A 16,889-nucleotide genomic window follows, 5' to 3' on the forward strand; every position below is an offset into this window, starting at 1 on the left:
GAAAAAGAAAAGAAAGAAAGATGGGAGGAGAGGGAGGGAAGGGGGAAAAGAGAGGGAAGGAGGAAATGTAGAATGGAAGGAAAGATGAGGAAGAAGGAAGGGAGGAAAGAAGACAGGAAAGATAAAAGAGGGATGGAAGATGGGAAGAGAGGAGAGAAAGAAGGAGAGATGGGAAAGAAGAGGGAGGGAAGGAAGAAAGGAAAGAAGGGAGGGAGTTAAGACGGGAAGGAAATATGGGGAATAAGGGAGGGAGGGAGAGAGAGAAGATGGAAGGAACAATGGAAAGAGGAAGGAAGGATGGAGAAAGGAAAGATGGGAAGAAAGGAAAGAAAGAAGGAAAGATGAGGGAGGATGGGAGAATGGAAGGGAAAATGGGAAGGGAGAGAGGAAGGATAGGAAGAAAAAGAGATGGGAAAGAGGGAAGGAGAGATAAGGGAGGGAGAGAAGGGAAGAAGGAGGGAAGGAAGGAATGAAGGAAGGAAAGATGGGGAGGGAGGACCCCCAGTGCTGTACTCCCACTGCAACTCCCACTCTCCACTTCCTCCCAGGGACGCCAAAGCCTGCGTGATCCACGGCACGGACCTGAAGGACATGACCACCGAACAGATTGACGAGATCCTGCACAACCACACCGAGATCGTCTTTGCCCGCACTTCTCCGCAGCAGAAGCTGATCATCGTGGAAGGATGCCAGAGACAGGTAGGGACCCAAGGAAGGAGAACCCCAGTGTTGAATCCTGTGTGTCACGGAACATGAACACATTAAAATACCTTTATGCTTCTGGTATGAGGCGCTATTTGGTCAAAGGAACCAGATGTTCTCTGGATGTTTGGGACTACAGCTCCCATTATCCCCAGTCACTGGTCTTGTCAACCAGTGCTTATGGAAAAAGATGGAGGGAAGGAAAGAGGACGAGATGGAGGGAAGGAAAGAGGACGAGATGGAGGGAAGGATAGAGGAAGAGATGGAGGGAAGGAAAAAGGAAGAGATGGAGGGAAGGAAGGAGGAAGAGGTGGAGGAAAGGAAGGAGGAAGAGATGGAGGGAAGGAAAAAGAAAGAGGTGGGGAAAAGGAAGAGATGGAGGGAGGGAGGCATGAAAGGAAGGAAGAAAGGAGGGAGAGATGGAGGGAAGGAAGGAGGAAAAGATAGAGAAAAGGAAAAAGAAAGAGGTGGAGGGAAGGAAGGATGAAGAGATGGAGGGAAGGAAAAAGGAAGAGATGGAGGGAAGGAAGGAGGAAGAGATGGAGGGAAGGAAAAAGGAAGAGGTGGCGGGAAGGAAGGAGGACAAGATGGAGGGAAGGAAAGAGCAAGAGATGGAGGGAAGGATAGAGGAAGAGATGGAGGGAAGGAAAAAGGAAGAGATGGAGGGAAGGAAGGAGGAAGAGGTGGGGGAAAGGAAGGAGGAAGAGGTGGAGGAAAGGAAGGAGGAAGAGGTGGAGGAAAGGAAGGAGGAAGAGGTGGAGGAAAGGAAGAAGAGATGGAGGGAAGGAAAAAGAAAGAGGTGGAGAAAAGGAAGAGATGGAGGGAGGGAGGCATGAAAGGAAGGAAGAAAGGAGGGAAGGAAGGAGGAAAAGATGGAGGGAAGGAAAGAGCAAGAGATGGAGGGAAGGAAGGATGAAGAGATGGAGGGAAGGAAAAAGGAAGAGATGGAGGGAAGGAAGGAGGACAAGATGGAGGGAAGGAAAGAGCAAGAGATGAAGGGAAGGATAGAGGAAGAGATGGAGGGAAGGAAAAAGGAAGAGATGGAGGGAAGGAAGGAGGAAGAGGTGGAGGAAAGGAAGGAGGAAGAGGTGGAGGAAAGGAAGGAGGAAGAGATGGAGGGAAGGAAAAAGAAAGAGGTGGGGAAAAGGAAGAGATGGAGGGAGGGAGGCATGAAAGGAAGGAAGAAAGGAGGGAGAGATGGAGGGAAGGAAGGAGGAAAAGATAGAGGGAAGGAAAAAGAAAGGTGGAGGAAAGGAAGGAGGAAGAGATGGAGGAGGCATGAAAGGAAGGAAGGAAGGAAGGAAGGAAGGAAGGAAGGAAGGAAGGAGGGAGGGAGGGAGGGAGAGATAGAGGGAAGAAAGGAAGGAGGAAAAGATGGAGGGAAGGAAGAAGAAAGAGCAGCCCCCTCTCCCATTGGCAATGCCCCTCAAGATCGCCTCAAGCCAACTCTGGAGGAGCCTCCAACTGGACTCGTCCTTCTGATGGCCTTGTTCCTTCTTCCTTCCTTGCAGGGGGCCATTGTGGCCGTCACTGGGGACGGAGTGAACGACTCTCCCGCCCTGAAGAAGGCGGACATTGGGGTGGCCATGGGCATCGCCGGCTCAGACGTCTCCAAACAGGCGGCAGACATGATCCTGCTGGACGACAACTTCGCCTCCATCGTCACCGGAGTGGAAGAGGGTGAGTGGGTCCGGATCCTTGTGCGGGTCAAGGTACTACCAGACCGCCGGACACTCCAGCACTGAGCCCTGTCTCTCTGTCCTTCTCAGGCCGCCTGATCTTCGACAACCTGAAGAAGTCCATCGCCTACACCTTGACCAGCAACATCCCCGAGATCACCCCCTTCCTGCTCTTCATCATGGCCAACATCCCACTGCCCCTCGGAACCATCACCATCCTCTGCATCGACTTGGGCACCGACATGGTGAGTCCGGCCCTCAGACCCTCAGACCCAGGCCTCCTCCCTCCTTTGAGCAGGCCCTTGCGTTGAAGAGCAAGTCGGTGCTTTGTGTCTTCCATTGGCTACTTGAGTTGACCCCTTCAACTTGAGTCCATTGGGTCCTTGAGTTGACCCCTTGAAGGGCATGTCAACACTTGTGTCCATTTTGTTGTCTCCTTGAGTAGAGCCATTGAATGGCAAGTCAAGGCTTATGTCCATTCTGTTGACCCCTTGAAGGGCAAGTCAATCCTTGTGTTCATTCCATTGGCTCCTTGAGTTGACCCCTTGCAGGGCTAGTCCTTCCTTTGATTCTATAGGCTGACCCTTTGAATGACAAGCCAGAGCTTATGTCAATTCCATTGGCTCCTTGAATTGACCCCTTGAAGAAGTCAACACTTGTGTCCATTGGCTCCATAGGTTGACCCCTTGAATAGCAAGTTAATGCCTTTGTGCCCATTCCATTGGCTCCTTGAGTTGACCCCTTGAAGAGCAACTCAATGTCTTTGTGTCCATTCCATTGGCTCCTTGAGTTGACCCCTTGAAGGGCAAGTCAGTGCCTTTGGTTCATTCCATTCCATTGGGTTGACCACTGGAAGGGCAGGTCAATGCTTGTGTCCATTCCATTGGCCCCTTGAGTTGATCCCCTGAAGGACAAGTCAACACTTGTGTCCATTCTGTTGGCTCTATGGGTTGACCTCTTGAAGGGCAAGTCAGTTCCATTGGCTCCATGGTTTGACCCCTTGAAGGGCAAGCCAAAGCTTATGTCCATCCCATTGGTCCCAGGAGCTGACCCCTTGAAGGACAAGTCAACACACGTGTCCATTCTGTTGGCTCTAAGGGTTGACCCCTTGAAGGGCAAGTCTGTTCCTTTGGCTCTATGGGTTGACCCCTTGAAGGGCAAGCCAAAGCTTATGTCCATTCCATTGGTCCCAGGAGCTGACCCCTTGAAGGACAAGTCAACACACGTGTCCATTCTGTTGGCTCTATGGATTGACCCCTTGAAGGGCAAGTCTGTTCCTTTGGCTCTATGGGTTGACCCCTTGAAGGGCAAGTCTGTTCCTTTGGCTCTATGGGTTGACCCCTTGAAGGGCAAGTCTGTTCCTTTAGCTCTATGGGTTGACCCCTTGAAGGACAAGCCAAAGCTTATGTCCATTTCATTGGTCCCATGAGCTGACCCCTTGAAAGACAAGTCAACACACGTGTCCATTCTGTTGGCTCTATGGGTTGACCCCTTGAAGGGCAAGTCTGTTCCTTTGGCTCTATGGGTTGACCCCTTGAAGGGCAAGCCAAAGCTTATGTCCATTCCATTGGTCCCAGGAGCTGACCCCTTGAAGGGCAAGTCAATGCCTTTGTGTCCATTGGCTCCATGAGTTGACCCCTTAGAGGAGCAAGTCAATGCTTCTGTCTATTCCATTGGCTCCTTGAGTTGACCACTGAATGTCAAAACAACACTTGTATAGATCTATATATATCTATATCTCCTGGCCTTGCCTTGACCACAGGTGCCGGCCATCTCCTTGGCCTACGAAGCGGCCGAGAGCGACATCATGAAGCGCCAGCCACGAAACCCCAGGACCGACAAGCTGGTCAACGAGCGGCTGATCAGCATGGCTTACGGGCAGATCGGTGAGTGGTCAGCGCTGTGGACACTATGGACCGTGCAAGGTCCAGCCACCCTTGGTGGGCAGAAGATGGGAAATGCAAGCTCTCTTCTTGCATGGCAATGGGGGGATCCATGGACAAGCATTTCGGAGAGTTTCCTTGGCATTTGTTACTACTACTACTACTACTACTACTACTACTACTATTACTACTACTATATTTGTATCCAACTTGTACCCCTGTGTACATAGAATCCTAGAGCTGGAAGAGACCTCCAATGGCCTTCCAATTCCAAATCAGTCATCGAATCAGAGTTGGGAGGGAACCCCAGAGGCCATCCAATCATTCCCCTTTATTCTGCCAGGCAGGAAGGCACCATCTAATCCCTCACAACAGATGGCCATCCAGCCTCTGCACCATGATGGTGATGGTGATGATGATAGTACCACCATAGGATCCTTGAGTTGGAAGAGACCCCCAAGGACCTTCCAGTCCAACCCCATAACAGATAGATGGAGTCAAATAATTATGTGATAGAACCCTAGAGTCGGGAGGGAAACCCAGAGGTCATCCAGTCCAGGCAGGAAGACACACCATCCGATCCCTCCCCACAGATGGCCATCCAGCCCCTGTTTAAAGACCTCCAGAGAAGGAGAGTGACTCTTTCTCGACTCGACTGGGATATGAGGGTCCGGTTTTGGTCAAGGGTCATCCATGCAGGTTTCAAGGGGATTCTTGTCCAGGGTTTGGGACCCCCGGAAAGAGGGCTTCCTTGACCCCGTGCTCCTTCCTTGCAGGCATGATCCAGGCTTTGGGGGGCTTCTTCTCCTACTTTGTGATCCTGGCCGAGAACGGCTTCCTGCCCTCCGTCCTGGTGGGCATCCGCCTCAACTGGGACGATCGGTCGGTCAACGACTTGGAGGACTCCTATGGGCAACAATGGGTGAGCATAGGTTGGGGCCACCACCATGGAAGCCCTGCGTGAATATAGGACGTTTCCACTGGAGGTGGCTTTTTGGTTGGACCTGGGTTGGATTGTGGAAACATAGGGTTGCAAGGGGGAACCCCAGAGGTCATCTAGTCCAAGCCCATTATGCCAGAAGGAAGACACAACTAAAGCCCTCTCAACAGATGGCCATTCAACCTCTGTTTATAGACATAGAAACAAAGAGTTGGAAGGGACCCCAGAGGTCATCTAGTCCAAGCCCATTATGCCAGACACAACCAAAACCCTCTCGACAGATGGCCATTCAACCTCTGTTTACAGACATAGAAACAAAGAGTTGGAAGGGACCCACAGAGGTCATCTAGTCCAAGCCCATTATGCCAGAAGGAAAACACAACCAAAGCTCTCTCAACAGATGGCCATTCAACCTCTGTTTATAGACATAGAAACAAAGAGTTGGAAGGAGACTCTCAGAGGTCATCTAGTCCAACCCCCCCCCCCCCCGTATACCAGGGAGGAAGGCACAAGCAAAGCACTCCCAATGGGTAGCCATTCAGCCTCTGGAAGGGGGATTCCCAGAGGTCATCTAGTCCAAGCCCATTATGCCAGAAGGAAGACACAACCAAAGCCCAGTTGACAGATGGCCATTCTACCTCTGTTTATATAGAAACAGGGTTGGAAGGAGACCCTCAGAGGTCGTCTAGTCCAACCTGCCCCCATATCAGGGAGGAAGGCACAAGCAAAGCCCTCCTGACGGGTGGCCATTCAGCCTCTGGAAGGGATATCCCCAGAGGTCATCTAGTCCAACCCCCCCCCCCCCATATCAGGGAGGAAGGCACAAGCAAAGCCCTCCTGACGGGTGGCCATTCAGCCTCTGGAAGGGATATCCCCAGAGGTCATCTAGTCCAACCCCCCCCCCCCCCCCCATATCAGGGAGGAAGGCACAAGCAAAGCCCTCCTGACGGGTGGCCATTCAGCCTCTGGAAGGGGGATCCTCAGAGGTCATCTAGTCCAACCCCCCCATATCAGGGAGGAAGGCACAAGCAAAGCCCTCCTGACGGGTGGCCATTCAGCCTCTGGAAGGGGTATCCCCAGAGGTCATCTAGTCCAGCCCCCATTTTGCCAGGCAGGAAGACACAACCCAAAAGGTCCCTCCAGCTTCTGTTGGAAGACCTCCACAGAAGGAAAGTCCATCATTTTTTGAGGCAGATATGGAGGGGAACTCCAAGGGCCATCCAGTCCAGCCCCCTTCTTCCAGGCAGGAAGGAACACAACCCAAGCCCTCCCGAAAGATGTCCCTCCAGCCTCTGCTGGAAGACCTTAACAACCCCCAGGCATTTCCCCGTCTTCCTGGGTGACGCTGCCCCGCTTTCCCTTCCCTGCAGACCTACGAGCAGCGCAAAGTGGTGGAGTTCACTTGCCACACGGCCTTCTTCGTCAGCATCGTGGTGGTCCAGTGGGCCGACCTGATCATCTGCAAGACCCGGAGGAACTCCGTCTTCCAGCAAGGCATGAGGTGAGTGAGTGAGGGAGGGGCCCCCAAGGACACCTAACCCAGAACCCCCCCCCCCCCACTTTGAGGGACCGGGGCTCACCTTCCTTCCTTCCCTTTGTTCTCTTTCTTCCCAGGAACAAGATCCTGATCTTCGGCCTCTTTGAGGAGACCGCCCTGGCTGCCTTCCTCTCCTACTGCCCCGGGATGGACGTCGCCCTCAGGATGTACCCCCTCAAGTGAGTCCCAAGGGGGGGCTGACCCCCCAAAAGAATGGGATGAGGACCCCTCCCCTCCTTTTTCTTCCTTCCCTCCCTTTTTTCTTCCTTCCTTCCTTCCTTTTCCTCTCTCCCTCATTCCTCTTTTCTTCCCTCCCTCCCTCCTTCCTTCCTTCCTTTTCTTTCTCCTTCTTTTGGGTTCCCCTCCATATCTGCCTCAAAGATATTTTTCCTCCCTTATTTTTTTCTTCCCTTCATCTTCCTTCACTTTTTCTTTCCTTCCTTCATGTCTTTGCCTTTTTCTTTCCTTTCTTCTTTTTCCTCCCAACCTTCTTTTTCATTCTTCCTCTCCTCCTCCTTCCTGTTTTCTCTTTCCTTTTTCCTCCTTCCATTTCTTTTTCTTCCTATTTTCCTCTCTCCCTACCTTTTTCCTTCTTTCCTCCTTCCTCCTTCCTGTTTTCCTTCCTTTTTGCTTCCTTCCTTTTCTTTCTTTCCTTCCTTTTTTCCTCTCTCCCACCCTTTTCCCTTCCTGTTTTCCTTCCTTCCTTCCCTTTCTTTTTTCCTCTCTCCCTCCTTTTCCTTCCTTCCTCGCTTCCTTTTTCTTCCTTTTTTCTCACTTCTTTCCATCCTTCCTTCCTTCCTCCTATCCTCCTCCTTCCTATTTTCTTTCCTTCCTTTTTTCCTCCTTCCTTCCTTCTTTCTTTTGCCTTCCTTTTTTCCTCTCTCCCTCCCTTTTTCCTCCTTCCTCTTTTCCTTCCTGTTTTCCTTCCTTCCTTTTCTTTCTTTCCTTCCTTTTTTCCTCTCCCACCCTTTTTCCTTCCTTCCTTCTTCCTCTCTTCCTTCCTGTTTTCCTTCCTTCCTTTCCTTTCTTTTTTCCTCTCTCCCTTCTTTTCCTTCCTCTCTTGCTTTCTTTTTCTTCCTTTTTTCTCACTTTTCCTTCCTTACTTTCTCCTCTCCTCCTCCTTCCTGTTTTCTTTCTTTCCTTTTTCCCTCCTTCCATTTCTTTTTTCTTCCTTTTTCCTCTCTCCCTCCCTTTTTCCTCCTTCCTGTTTTCCTTCCTTTTTCCTTCCTTCCTTTCCTTCCTTTTTCCTCTCTCCCACCCTTTTCCCTTCCTTCCTTCCTTCCTTCCTGTTTTCGTTCCATTCTTTCTTTTTTCCTCTCTCCCCCTTTTCCTTCCTTCCTCGCTTCCTTTTCTTCCTTTTTTCTCACTTCCTTCCTTCTCTCCTCCTCCTTCCTGTTTTCTTTCCTTCCTTTTTTTCTCCTTCCTTCTTTCTTTTTCCTCTCTCCCTCCTTTCTTCCTGTTTTCCTTCCTTTTTTCTTCCTTCCTTCCTTTTCTTTCTTTCTTTCCTTCCTTTTTTCCTCTCTCCCACCCTTTCCCCTTCCTTCCGGTTTTCCTTCCTTTCCTTCCTTTCTTTTTTCCTCTCTCCCTCCTTTTCCTTCCTTCTTTTCTTCCCTTTTTCTCACTTCTTTCCTTCCTTCCTTCCTCCTATCCTCCTCCTTCCTATTTTCTTTCCTTCCTTTTTTCCTCCTTCCTTCTTTCTTTTGCCTTCCTTTTTTCCTCTCTCCCTCCCTTTTCCCTCCTTCCTCCTTCCTGTTTTCCTTCCTTTTTTCTTCCTTCTTTCTTTCCTTTTTTCCTCTCCCACCCTTTTTCCTTCTTCCTTCCTTCCAATTTTCCTTCCTTTCTTTTTTCCTCTCTCCCTCCTTTTCCTTCCTTCTTTTCTTCCCTTTTTCTCACTTCTTTCCTTCCTTCCTTCCTTCCTTTCCAGATGCAAATCATTGCAGCCCAGCCCCAGATGCGCACCCCAGCCCCACTTTTCCCCAGTTGACTCCACCCCAAATACCTTCCCTCCTTTTTGCAAATGGCCACCCCCCTGAATGCCACAGACGGATCCAGCTCTGGCTTACCTGCTCCACTAGATTAGATGAATCAGATGGTGGGCAATCCCCCCCACCTCTGGTTCTCAGTCTTAATCCGTCCCATACACAGTCAGCCTAGTCGTGCATTTTCAAATTGGGGAGAGACCCACACCACCTCTCTATAGGCACAGGGGGCTCGCGGCTTTCTCCAAGTTGGTCTTTAGCTTATGGAAGACTCTCAGAGTTGGGAGAGACTCCCAAAGGTCATCCAGCCCAACCCTTTTCTGCCAAGAAGGACACCATATGATCCCACCTGGGAGATGACCATCTAGCCCCTGTTTATAGAATCCTAGACTTGGAAGGGACTCCCAAAGGCCATCCAGTCCAGCCCCCTTCTGCCAGGCAGGAAGGCACAATCAAAGTCCTCCTGACAGATGGCCATCTAGCCAGTTATGAGAGATGCACATGACTGAGATATGTATGCACAAACACAGACATACACACACACACACACACACATATGGATATATACACACACATATGATAGCTACAGAATCCTACAGTTGGAAGGGACCCCCCAAAAGCCATCCAGGCAGGAAGGCACAATTAAAGCTCTACTGACAGATGGCCATTTACACATAAATATGGGAGATACACTCTATCTATCTATCTATCTATCTATACACACACACACACACGCATGCAGAATCATAGAGTTTGAAGGGACCCCCAATGGCCATCCAGCCCAACCCCCTTCTGCCAGGCAGGAAGGCACAATGAAAGCCCTCCTGTCAGATGATCTAGCAATAGTTATGAGAGATGCACATGACTGAGATACACACACACACACACATATACATAAACACATACACAAATACACACACATATGATAGATACAGAATCCTGCAGTTGGAAGGGACCCCCGAAGGATATCCAGTCCAACCCCCTTCTTTCTGCCAGGCAGGAAGGCACAATCAAAGCCCTCCTGACAGATGGCCATCCAGCCATAGATATGAGAGATACACATGACTGTGTATATATATGTGTGTGTGTGTGTGTGTATACACACACAATAGATGCAGAATCATAAAGTTGGAAGGGACCTCCAATGGCCATCCAGCCCAATCCGCTTTTGCCAGGCAGGAAAGCACAATCAAAGCCCTCCTGCCAGATGGACAGCTAGCCATAGTTATGAGAAATGCACATGACTGAAATACACACACACACACGTATACATAGACACATACACACACACATGCACACATAGGATAGATACAGAATCCAGCAGTTGGAAGGGACCCCCAAAGGCCATCCAGCCCAACCCCCTTCTTTCTGCCTTCATGCAGGAAAAGCACACTCAAAGCACCCCCAACAGATGGCCATCCAGCCTCCAAGGAAGGAGCTGATTGCCTGTCCTTTGCCTTGTTTGTGCTGAGCGTCTGTTGTCCTCTCCTTCTTCTTTCCAGGCCGAGCTGGTGGTTCTGCGCCTTCCCGTACAGCTTCCTCATCTTTGTCTATGACGAGATCCGCAAGCTGATCCTGCGCCGCAACCCCGGAGGTGAGAGCGGGGAGACCCTTGCACGACCCAGATTCCGGCCTCCACCCTTTTTAAATATACTTCACAACCTATTTACTCAAATCCCATGCTCATATCCTATTTAGCCGAATCTCATGCACACCTTTTGGGGCTGAGGGACTTGGCCCTCATCATGAGGGTGTGGGAGAGATCCATGCCATGCGGTCATCTCAGTGCAGACGCAAAGCCAATGGGGAAGAAGCTCCTTTTGGCTGGACACCATCTCTAATTACCCGTATTGACTCAAGTCTCATGTGCCATTGACCCTAATGCACCATTGGCCCTAATGCACGCCTCTGTTTCCAAAATCCGGAATGCAAAAAATAGTATTTGCTGGTGAAGGTCATGCGCAGAAAGTGCCCTTTTTGCAAGGTGCGCACTGCAGTGGGCGCATGCTTCCAGTGGCTTCCTTTGGGACACATCTCTGCTGCAGAATGAATGCCCTTCCATTGCCTTGGCTCAATGCTATGGAGTCAGGGGGGATTGATAATTGATTTCTATTTTAATTAATTATAAATAATAATTTATAATATTGTAATAATATATACACACACATATATATTTATATTACATGTGATATAATAGTAATAATAATATGATATTATAAATATATATTTATATTACATGTGATATAATAGTAATAATAATATGATATTATAAATATATATTTATATTACATGTAATATTATTAATTATATTACAATATAATGGTATAGTACAATATAGTAATAAATAACAATGATATTATCCTATGCTAATAATATACTATATTGTATGTATATATATATATCTTTATAATATAATATAATGCAATATACTACTACTACTACTAATATATTATAATTATATACACACATATTTATATTACATGTAATATAATACTAATACTAATATATTATAATTATATATCTATATTACATGTAATATGACTAATAATATTACAATATAATGGTAGAGTACAATATAGTAATATATAATACTGATATTATGCTATGCTAATAATATACTATATTGTATGTATATATATCTTTATAATATTATAATGTAATGCAATATACTACTACTGATAATATGATACTATAATTACACACACATATTTATATTACATGTAATATACTACTAATAATATGATATTATAATTATATATTTATATTACATGTAATATTACTAATAATATTACAATATAATGGTAGAGTACAATATAGTAATATATAATACTGATATTATGGTATGCTATATACATGCAATATAGTATATTATTAGCATAGGATAATATATATAGGAGCCCCCGGTGGCGCAGTGGGTTAAAGCACTGAGCTGCTGAGCTTGTTGATCGAAAGGTCGCAGGTTCGATTCCGGGGAGCGGCGTGAGCTTCCGCTGTCAGCCCTAGCTTCTGCCAACCTAGCAGTTCGAAAACATGCAAATGTGAGTAGATCAATAGGTACCGCTCCGGCGGGAAGGTAACAGCGCTCCATGCAGTCATGCCAGTGGCCACATGACCTTGGAGGTGTCTACGGACAACGCTGGCTCTTCGGCTTAGAAATGGAGATGAGCACCAGAGTCCCAGAGTCAGACATGACTGGATTTAATGTCAGGGGACTACCTTTACTATATATATATATATATATATATATATATCTTCATAATATTATAATGTAATGCAATATAATACTACTACTAATAATATGATATTATATTTATATATACACATATTTATATTACATATAATACTACTAATAATATATTATAATTATATATTTATATTACATCTAAAATTACTAATAATATTACAATATAATGGTAGAGTACAATATGGTAATATATAATATTGATGCTTCCCTTTTGGCTTTGGCTCAGCACTAAGGTGAACGTAGGGTGCAAAACCCTGATTTTGGCGAGGTCATTTAGCCCCAAAAGGTGAGCATTAGATTCGAGGAAATATAGTAAATGGCACTGACTCATTGCAATGCCATGCTGGGATTTGTAGTTTGCTGAGGCATCGGCCCTCTTTAGCATAGGGTGCAAATCCCATGTGCACCCTGATTTTGGCGAGGTCCATTTAGCCCCAAAAGGTGAGCACTAGATTTGAGTAAATACAGTCAATGGCATTGACTCAATAAGATGCCATGCTGGGATTTGTAGTTTGCGGAGGCATCGGCCCTCTTTAGCAGAGGACAATCAAGACCTTGTGAAACTACAACATTGAACCAAATGCCGAGCCAAAGCTAATACACTGAAGTCAATGGGTCTCCTCTGTTTGGAGATCCGGGCCGCTATTGGGGTGAAGGGCAGAGGGAAAGGGGGGGGGGGGTCCCCGGATGATGACCCTTGACCCTTGGACCCCCTTTCTGATTGTTTTCTCTTTTTGCAGGATGGGTGGAGAAGGAGACCTACTACTGAGCCTCTGCCCTTCTCTTCCTCTTCCTCCTCCATTTCCTTTCTGGGTTGGGGTCTTCTCCCCCCCTGCCCCCTCCCCACATTTACCTATTTCCCTTTCCTTTCTGACCTTGAGAAAGAAAGAACGAAGAGACCACCGACTCTTTGCTGGGAGAGAAACATCCAAAGCAAGACCCCTCCCCAAAACGAAACCCCCTCCCTTGGAAATAGCTGGGACCCCCGCCCCCTTTTCATTGTTGTCCCCCAACTGACCCCCCCCAAACCTCCCTTCTGCCATCATTTCCTTTGTTTTTAGGACCTTTCATTTTGGAGGGGGGAAATGGGGAGGGGGCGCCACTGGGGAGAAATAGAGGGGGGGCCCACACACATGTATACATACATACTTATATATATAGATATATATTTACCTCTGCGAAAGGCGCCCCCTCCCCCCCCCCTTGTCCAGAGCTGGATTTGAACCCGGGACCAGCCCCAGAACAACATGCCTCGGATTAAGTGAGCCAAATTGGGGAGGGGGCTTTCATTTTGGGGGGGGGTCCCCTACATTTCCTGGTTTATCCCCCAAACTATTTCCTCCTTCCGCCCAAAGGAGGGTGAATGAGTGCGGATGGGTGCGTTTGAGGCCGGCGGTCAGTGAGGGGGTCAGTCCCGCCACTGACCGCCTCTTCTCTTCCTTCCCCATCATCATCATCATCATCATCATCATCATCGCTATTCTAATTATATGCCGCTTTTATCTCTCCACAAAGCGGCTCTAATGAAAAAAGCAAAACATCGTTATCATCATCGTCATTCATTACGCTTTATCTCCCAGTTGAATTATTATTATTATTATTATTATTATTATTATTATTATTATTATATTGATATCCTGCTTTGATCTCCCAATTGAGTTGCAAAGAGGTTCTTAAAGAAACAGTACACTTTGAAATTGAGAACCAACCGGTCAATTGAAATCCCTTGAAACTATTATTATTATTATTATTATTATTATTATTAGATTTACATTCCGCTTTGATCTCCTGATTGAATTGCAAAGCGGCTCCCGACCTTAAAGATACAGTACCGTTTAAAAGCCATGCAAGTATCAAACATGCAAGTATCAAAGCAACCAATTAACATCCTCGAAAACTACTACTATTATTATTATTATTATTATTATTATTATTATTATTTTGTATTTATCTCCTGATTGAATTGCAAAGCGGCTCCCGATCTTAAAGAAACAGTACAGTTTAAAAGTCATACAAGTATCAAACATGCAAGTATCAAAGCAACCAATTAAAATCCTCGAAAACTATTATTATTATTATTATTATTATTATTATTATTATTTTGTTTTTATCTCCTGATTGAATTGCAAAGCAGCTCCCAATCTTAAAGAAACAGTACAGTTTAAAAGTCATAACATACAAGTATCAAAGCAACCAGACAATTAAAATCCCCGAAAACTATTATTATTATTATTATTATTATTATTATTATTATTAGATTTAAATTCCGCTTTGATCTCCTGATTGAATTGCAAAGCGGCTCCCGACCTTAAAGAAACAGTACAGTTTAAAAGTCATGCAAGTATCAAAGCAACCAATTGAAATCCTCGAAAACTATTATTATTATTATTATTATTAGATTTAAATTCCGCTTTGATCTCCTGATTGAATTGCAAAGCGGCTCCCGATCTTAAAGAAACAGTACAGTTTAAAAGTCATGCAAGTATCAAACATGCAAGTATCAAAGCAACCAATTGAAATCCTCGAAAACTATTATTATTATTATTATTATTATTATTATTATTATTATGTTTTTATCTCCTGATTGAATTGCAAAGCGGCTCCCGATCTTAAAGAAACAGTACAGTTTAAAAGTCACAATATGCAAACATTGAAGCAACCAGTCAATTAAAATCCCCAAAAACTTATTATTATTATTATTATTATTATTATTATTATTACTCTGTTTTTATCTCCTGATTGAGATGCAAAGCAGCTTATGACCTTAAAGAGACAGTACCATTTGAAATCCACACCCTACAAGCGTTGAAATACAATCAAACAAACCTGTCAATCAAAATACCTTGAAACCATAATAATAATAATAATAATGATTATTATTATTATTATTATTATTATTATTATTATTATTGTTATATTTAAGAACAATCCCTTAAGGCACTTAAAACCCTTAGAAACTGTTTTAAATGGCTATGTGGGTTAGGGATAAAATCCTAGGACCTTAGAGTTGGAAGGGGCTCCCAAGGGCCATCCAGTCCAACCCCTCCATGCAGGAAGGCACATAAATCCGATCCCTCCCAACAGATGGCCATCTGGCTTCTGTTTAAACAGCCTCCAGAGAAGAAAGGAGACTCCAATGGACTCCTAGGTAATGTATATTCCACTAGAGTCAGAAGGGAGACCGAAAAGGCCATCTAGTCCAACCCCCTTTCTGTTTTGCAAAAAGGCACCATCCAATCCCTCCCGACAGATGGTCCTCTGGCCTCTGTTTAATGAACCTCCACTCCATCAAAGTGTTTGCGCGTAAGAGAGAATGAAATCTACCAACTTCTTTTTTTAATTTAAGAAAATTGTGATTATTCTTCCCCCTTTTGGCTTGATTCCTGCTAGACGTGTCTCCTGTGCATGTACAGAGTTCCATAGGGCCGTAAGAGAGCAGCTTATTCCCTCTGCGTGAGAGTGTGTGCGGGTGTGTGTGTCTATATGGGGAAGGGGCTCCGTCCATTATTTCTGTCCCAATAGGATCCACTGTGAGGAAATTGGGAAGGAGGGAGGGGGGCAAAGGGGGGCTGCCCCGGCGTTGACCCCCTTAGTGACCCCGAGAGACCCCTCCCCAGATCTCCCCTGGTCCCAATGGGGGGGGCTTGTCCTGGGGGGTCAGCTTCGGGGTCTCCCCATGTCCCCCCTCCCCCCTCCATTTCCTTTGTATTTGGGGAGGGGAGGGGTGCCCAAAGGGGGAGGGGTCACCCCCTTCCCCCCCTCCTCCTCCCCCTCCTCCTTCTTCCCCCGTTTTGGGATCGTGTTGTCATGTGAATCAACCAAAACAAGGGAAAATAGCGGAAAACAACAACAACAACAACAACAACAACCCCGGTTTAACAAATAAAATAAATTTAAAAAAACAGAAGGTGGTCGTCGGGTGGTTGTTGGCGTGTGTGTGTGTGTTAGATACACACTTTTGGCAGGGAATTATACATATACATACACTCACCCACCCCCCCACACACATATACATACACACACCTAAATATCCACATATGTATATAAACATACATATATATGCACATGCACACATACAAATATATACATACAAATATGCATAAATATATACACACATATGTATGTATACACACATATGCACATGCACATATACACACAAATATATATTATCTACAATTATACATATACACATATATATACATGTATATATATTGTTGTAGTACAGTGTGATAGTAACGTAACTACTGCTGGTAGAAGGGAGAAGAGGGCTGCGCAGGGTACATATATAGTATGTATATACACAGACATATATACACATACATACACATATGCATACATATATATACACATACATGCACACGTGTATACATGCATACATATGCATGCATATATACACACAAATATATGCACACATGTACATATATTGTTGTAGTACAGCGTGATAGTAACGTTACTACTACTGGTAGAAGGGAGAAGAGGGCTGTGCAGGGTACATATATAATATGTATATACACAAACATATACACATGCATGCATATACACATATGCATACATATATATACATATATACATACATGCACACGTGTATACATGCATACATACATATGCATGCATATATACACACAAATGGAGCCCCCGGTGGCGCAGTGGGTTAAAGCACTGAGCTGCTGAGCTTGTTGATCAAAAGGTCGCAGGTTCAATTCCGGGGAGCGGCGTGAGCTTCCGCTGTCAGCCCTAGCTTCTGCCAACCTAGCAGTTCGAAAACATGCAAATGTGAGTAGATCAATAGGTACCGCTCCGGCGGGAAGGTAACGGCCTTCCATGCAGTCATGCCTATGGCCACATGACCTTGCAGGTGTCTATGGACAACGCCGGCTCTTCGGCTTAGAAATTGGGATGAGTACCACACCCCAGAGTTGGACACG

General features: G+C 45.9%; 1 protein-coding gene across 2 annotated transcripts in view; it reads left to right on the forward strand.

Annotated features, from left to right (window-relative positions):
* Window positions 1–13,661, forward strand: part of LOC132769652 (sodium/potassium-transporting ATPase subunit alpha-3) — a 71,518-nt gene extending 57,857 nt beyond the window's left edge. For both annotated transcript variants that reach the window (XM_067461189.1, XM_067461188.1), the window contains 9 exons: window positions 549–699; window positions 2,214–2,382; window positions 2,472–2,626; window positions 4,144–4,267; window positions 5,041–5,186; window positions 6,575–6,705; window positions 6,819–6,920; window positions 10,223–10,314; window positions 12,705–13,661. In XM_067461189.1, the coding sequence (XP_067317290.1) occupies window positions 549–699; window positions 2,214–2,382; window positions 2,472–2,626; window positions 4,144–4,267; window positions 5,041–5,186; window positions 6,575–6,705; window positions 6,819–6,920; window positions 10,223–10,314; window positions 12,705–12,733 (1,099 nt within the window). In that variant the 3' untranslated portion in view covers window positions 12,734–13,661. The remainder of the gene's footprint in view (window positions 1–548; window positions 700–2,213; window positions 2,383–2,471; window positions 2,627–4,143; window positions 4,268–5,040; window positions 5,187–6,574; window positions 6,706–6,818; window positions 6,921–10,222; window positions 10,315–12,704) is intronic.
* Window positions 13,662–16,889: the final 3,228 nt, after the last annotated feature.

The sequence above is a fragment of the Anolis sagrei genome, chromosome X (genome assembly GCF_037176765.1).
Source record: "Anolis sagrei isolate rAnoSag1 chromosome X, rAnoSag1.mat, whole genome shotgun sequence".
In the NCBI taxonomy this organism is placed as follows: Eukaryota; Metazoa; Chordata; class Lepidosauria; order Squamata; family Dactyloidae; genus Anolis; species Anolis sagrei.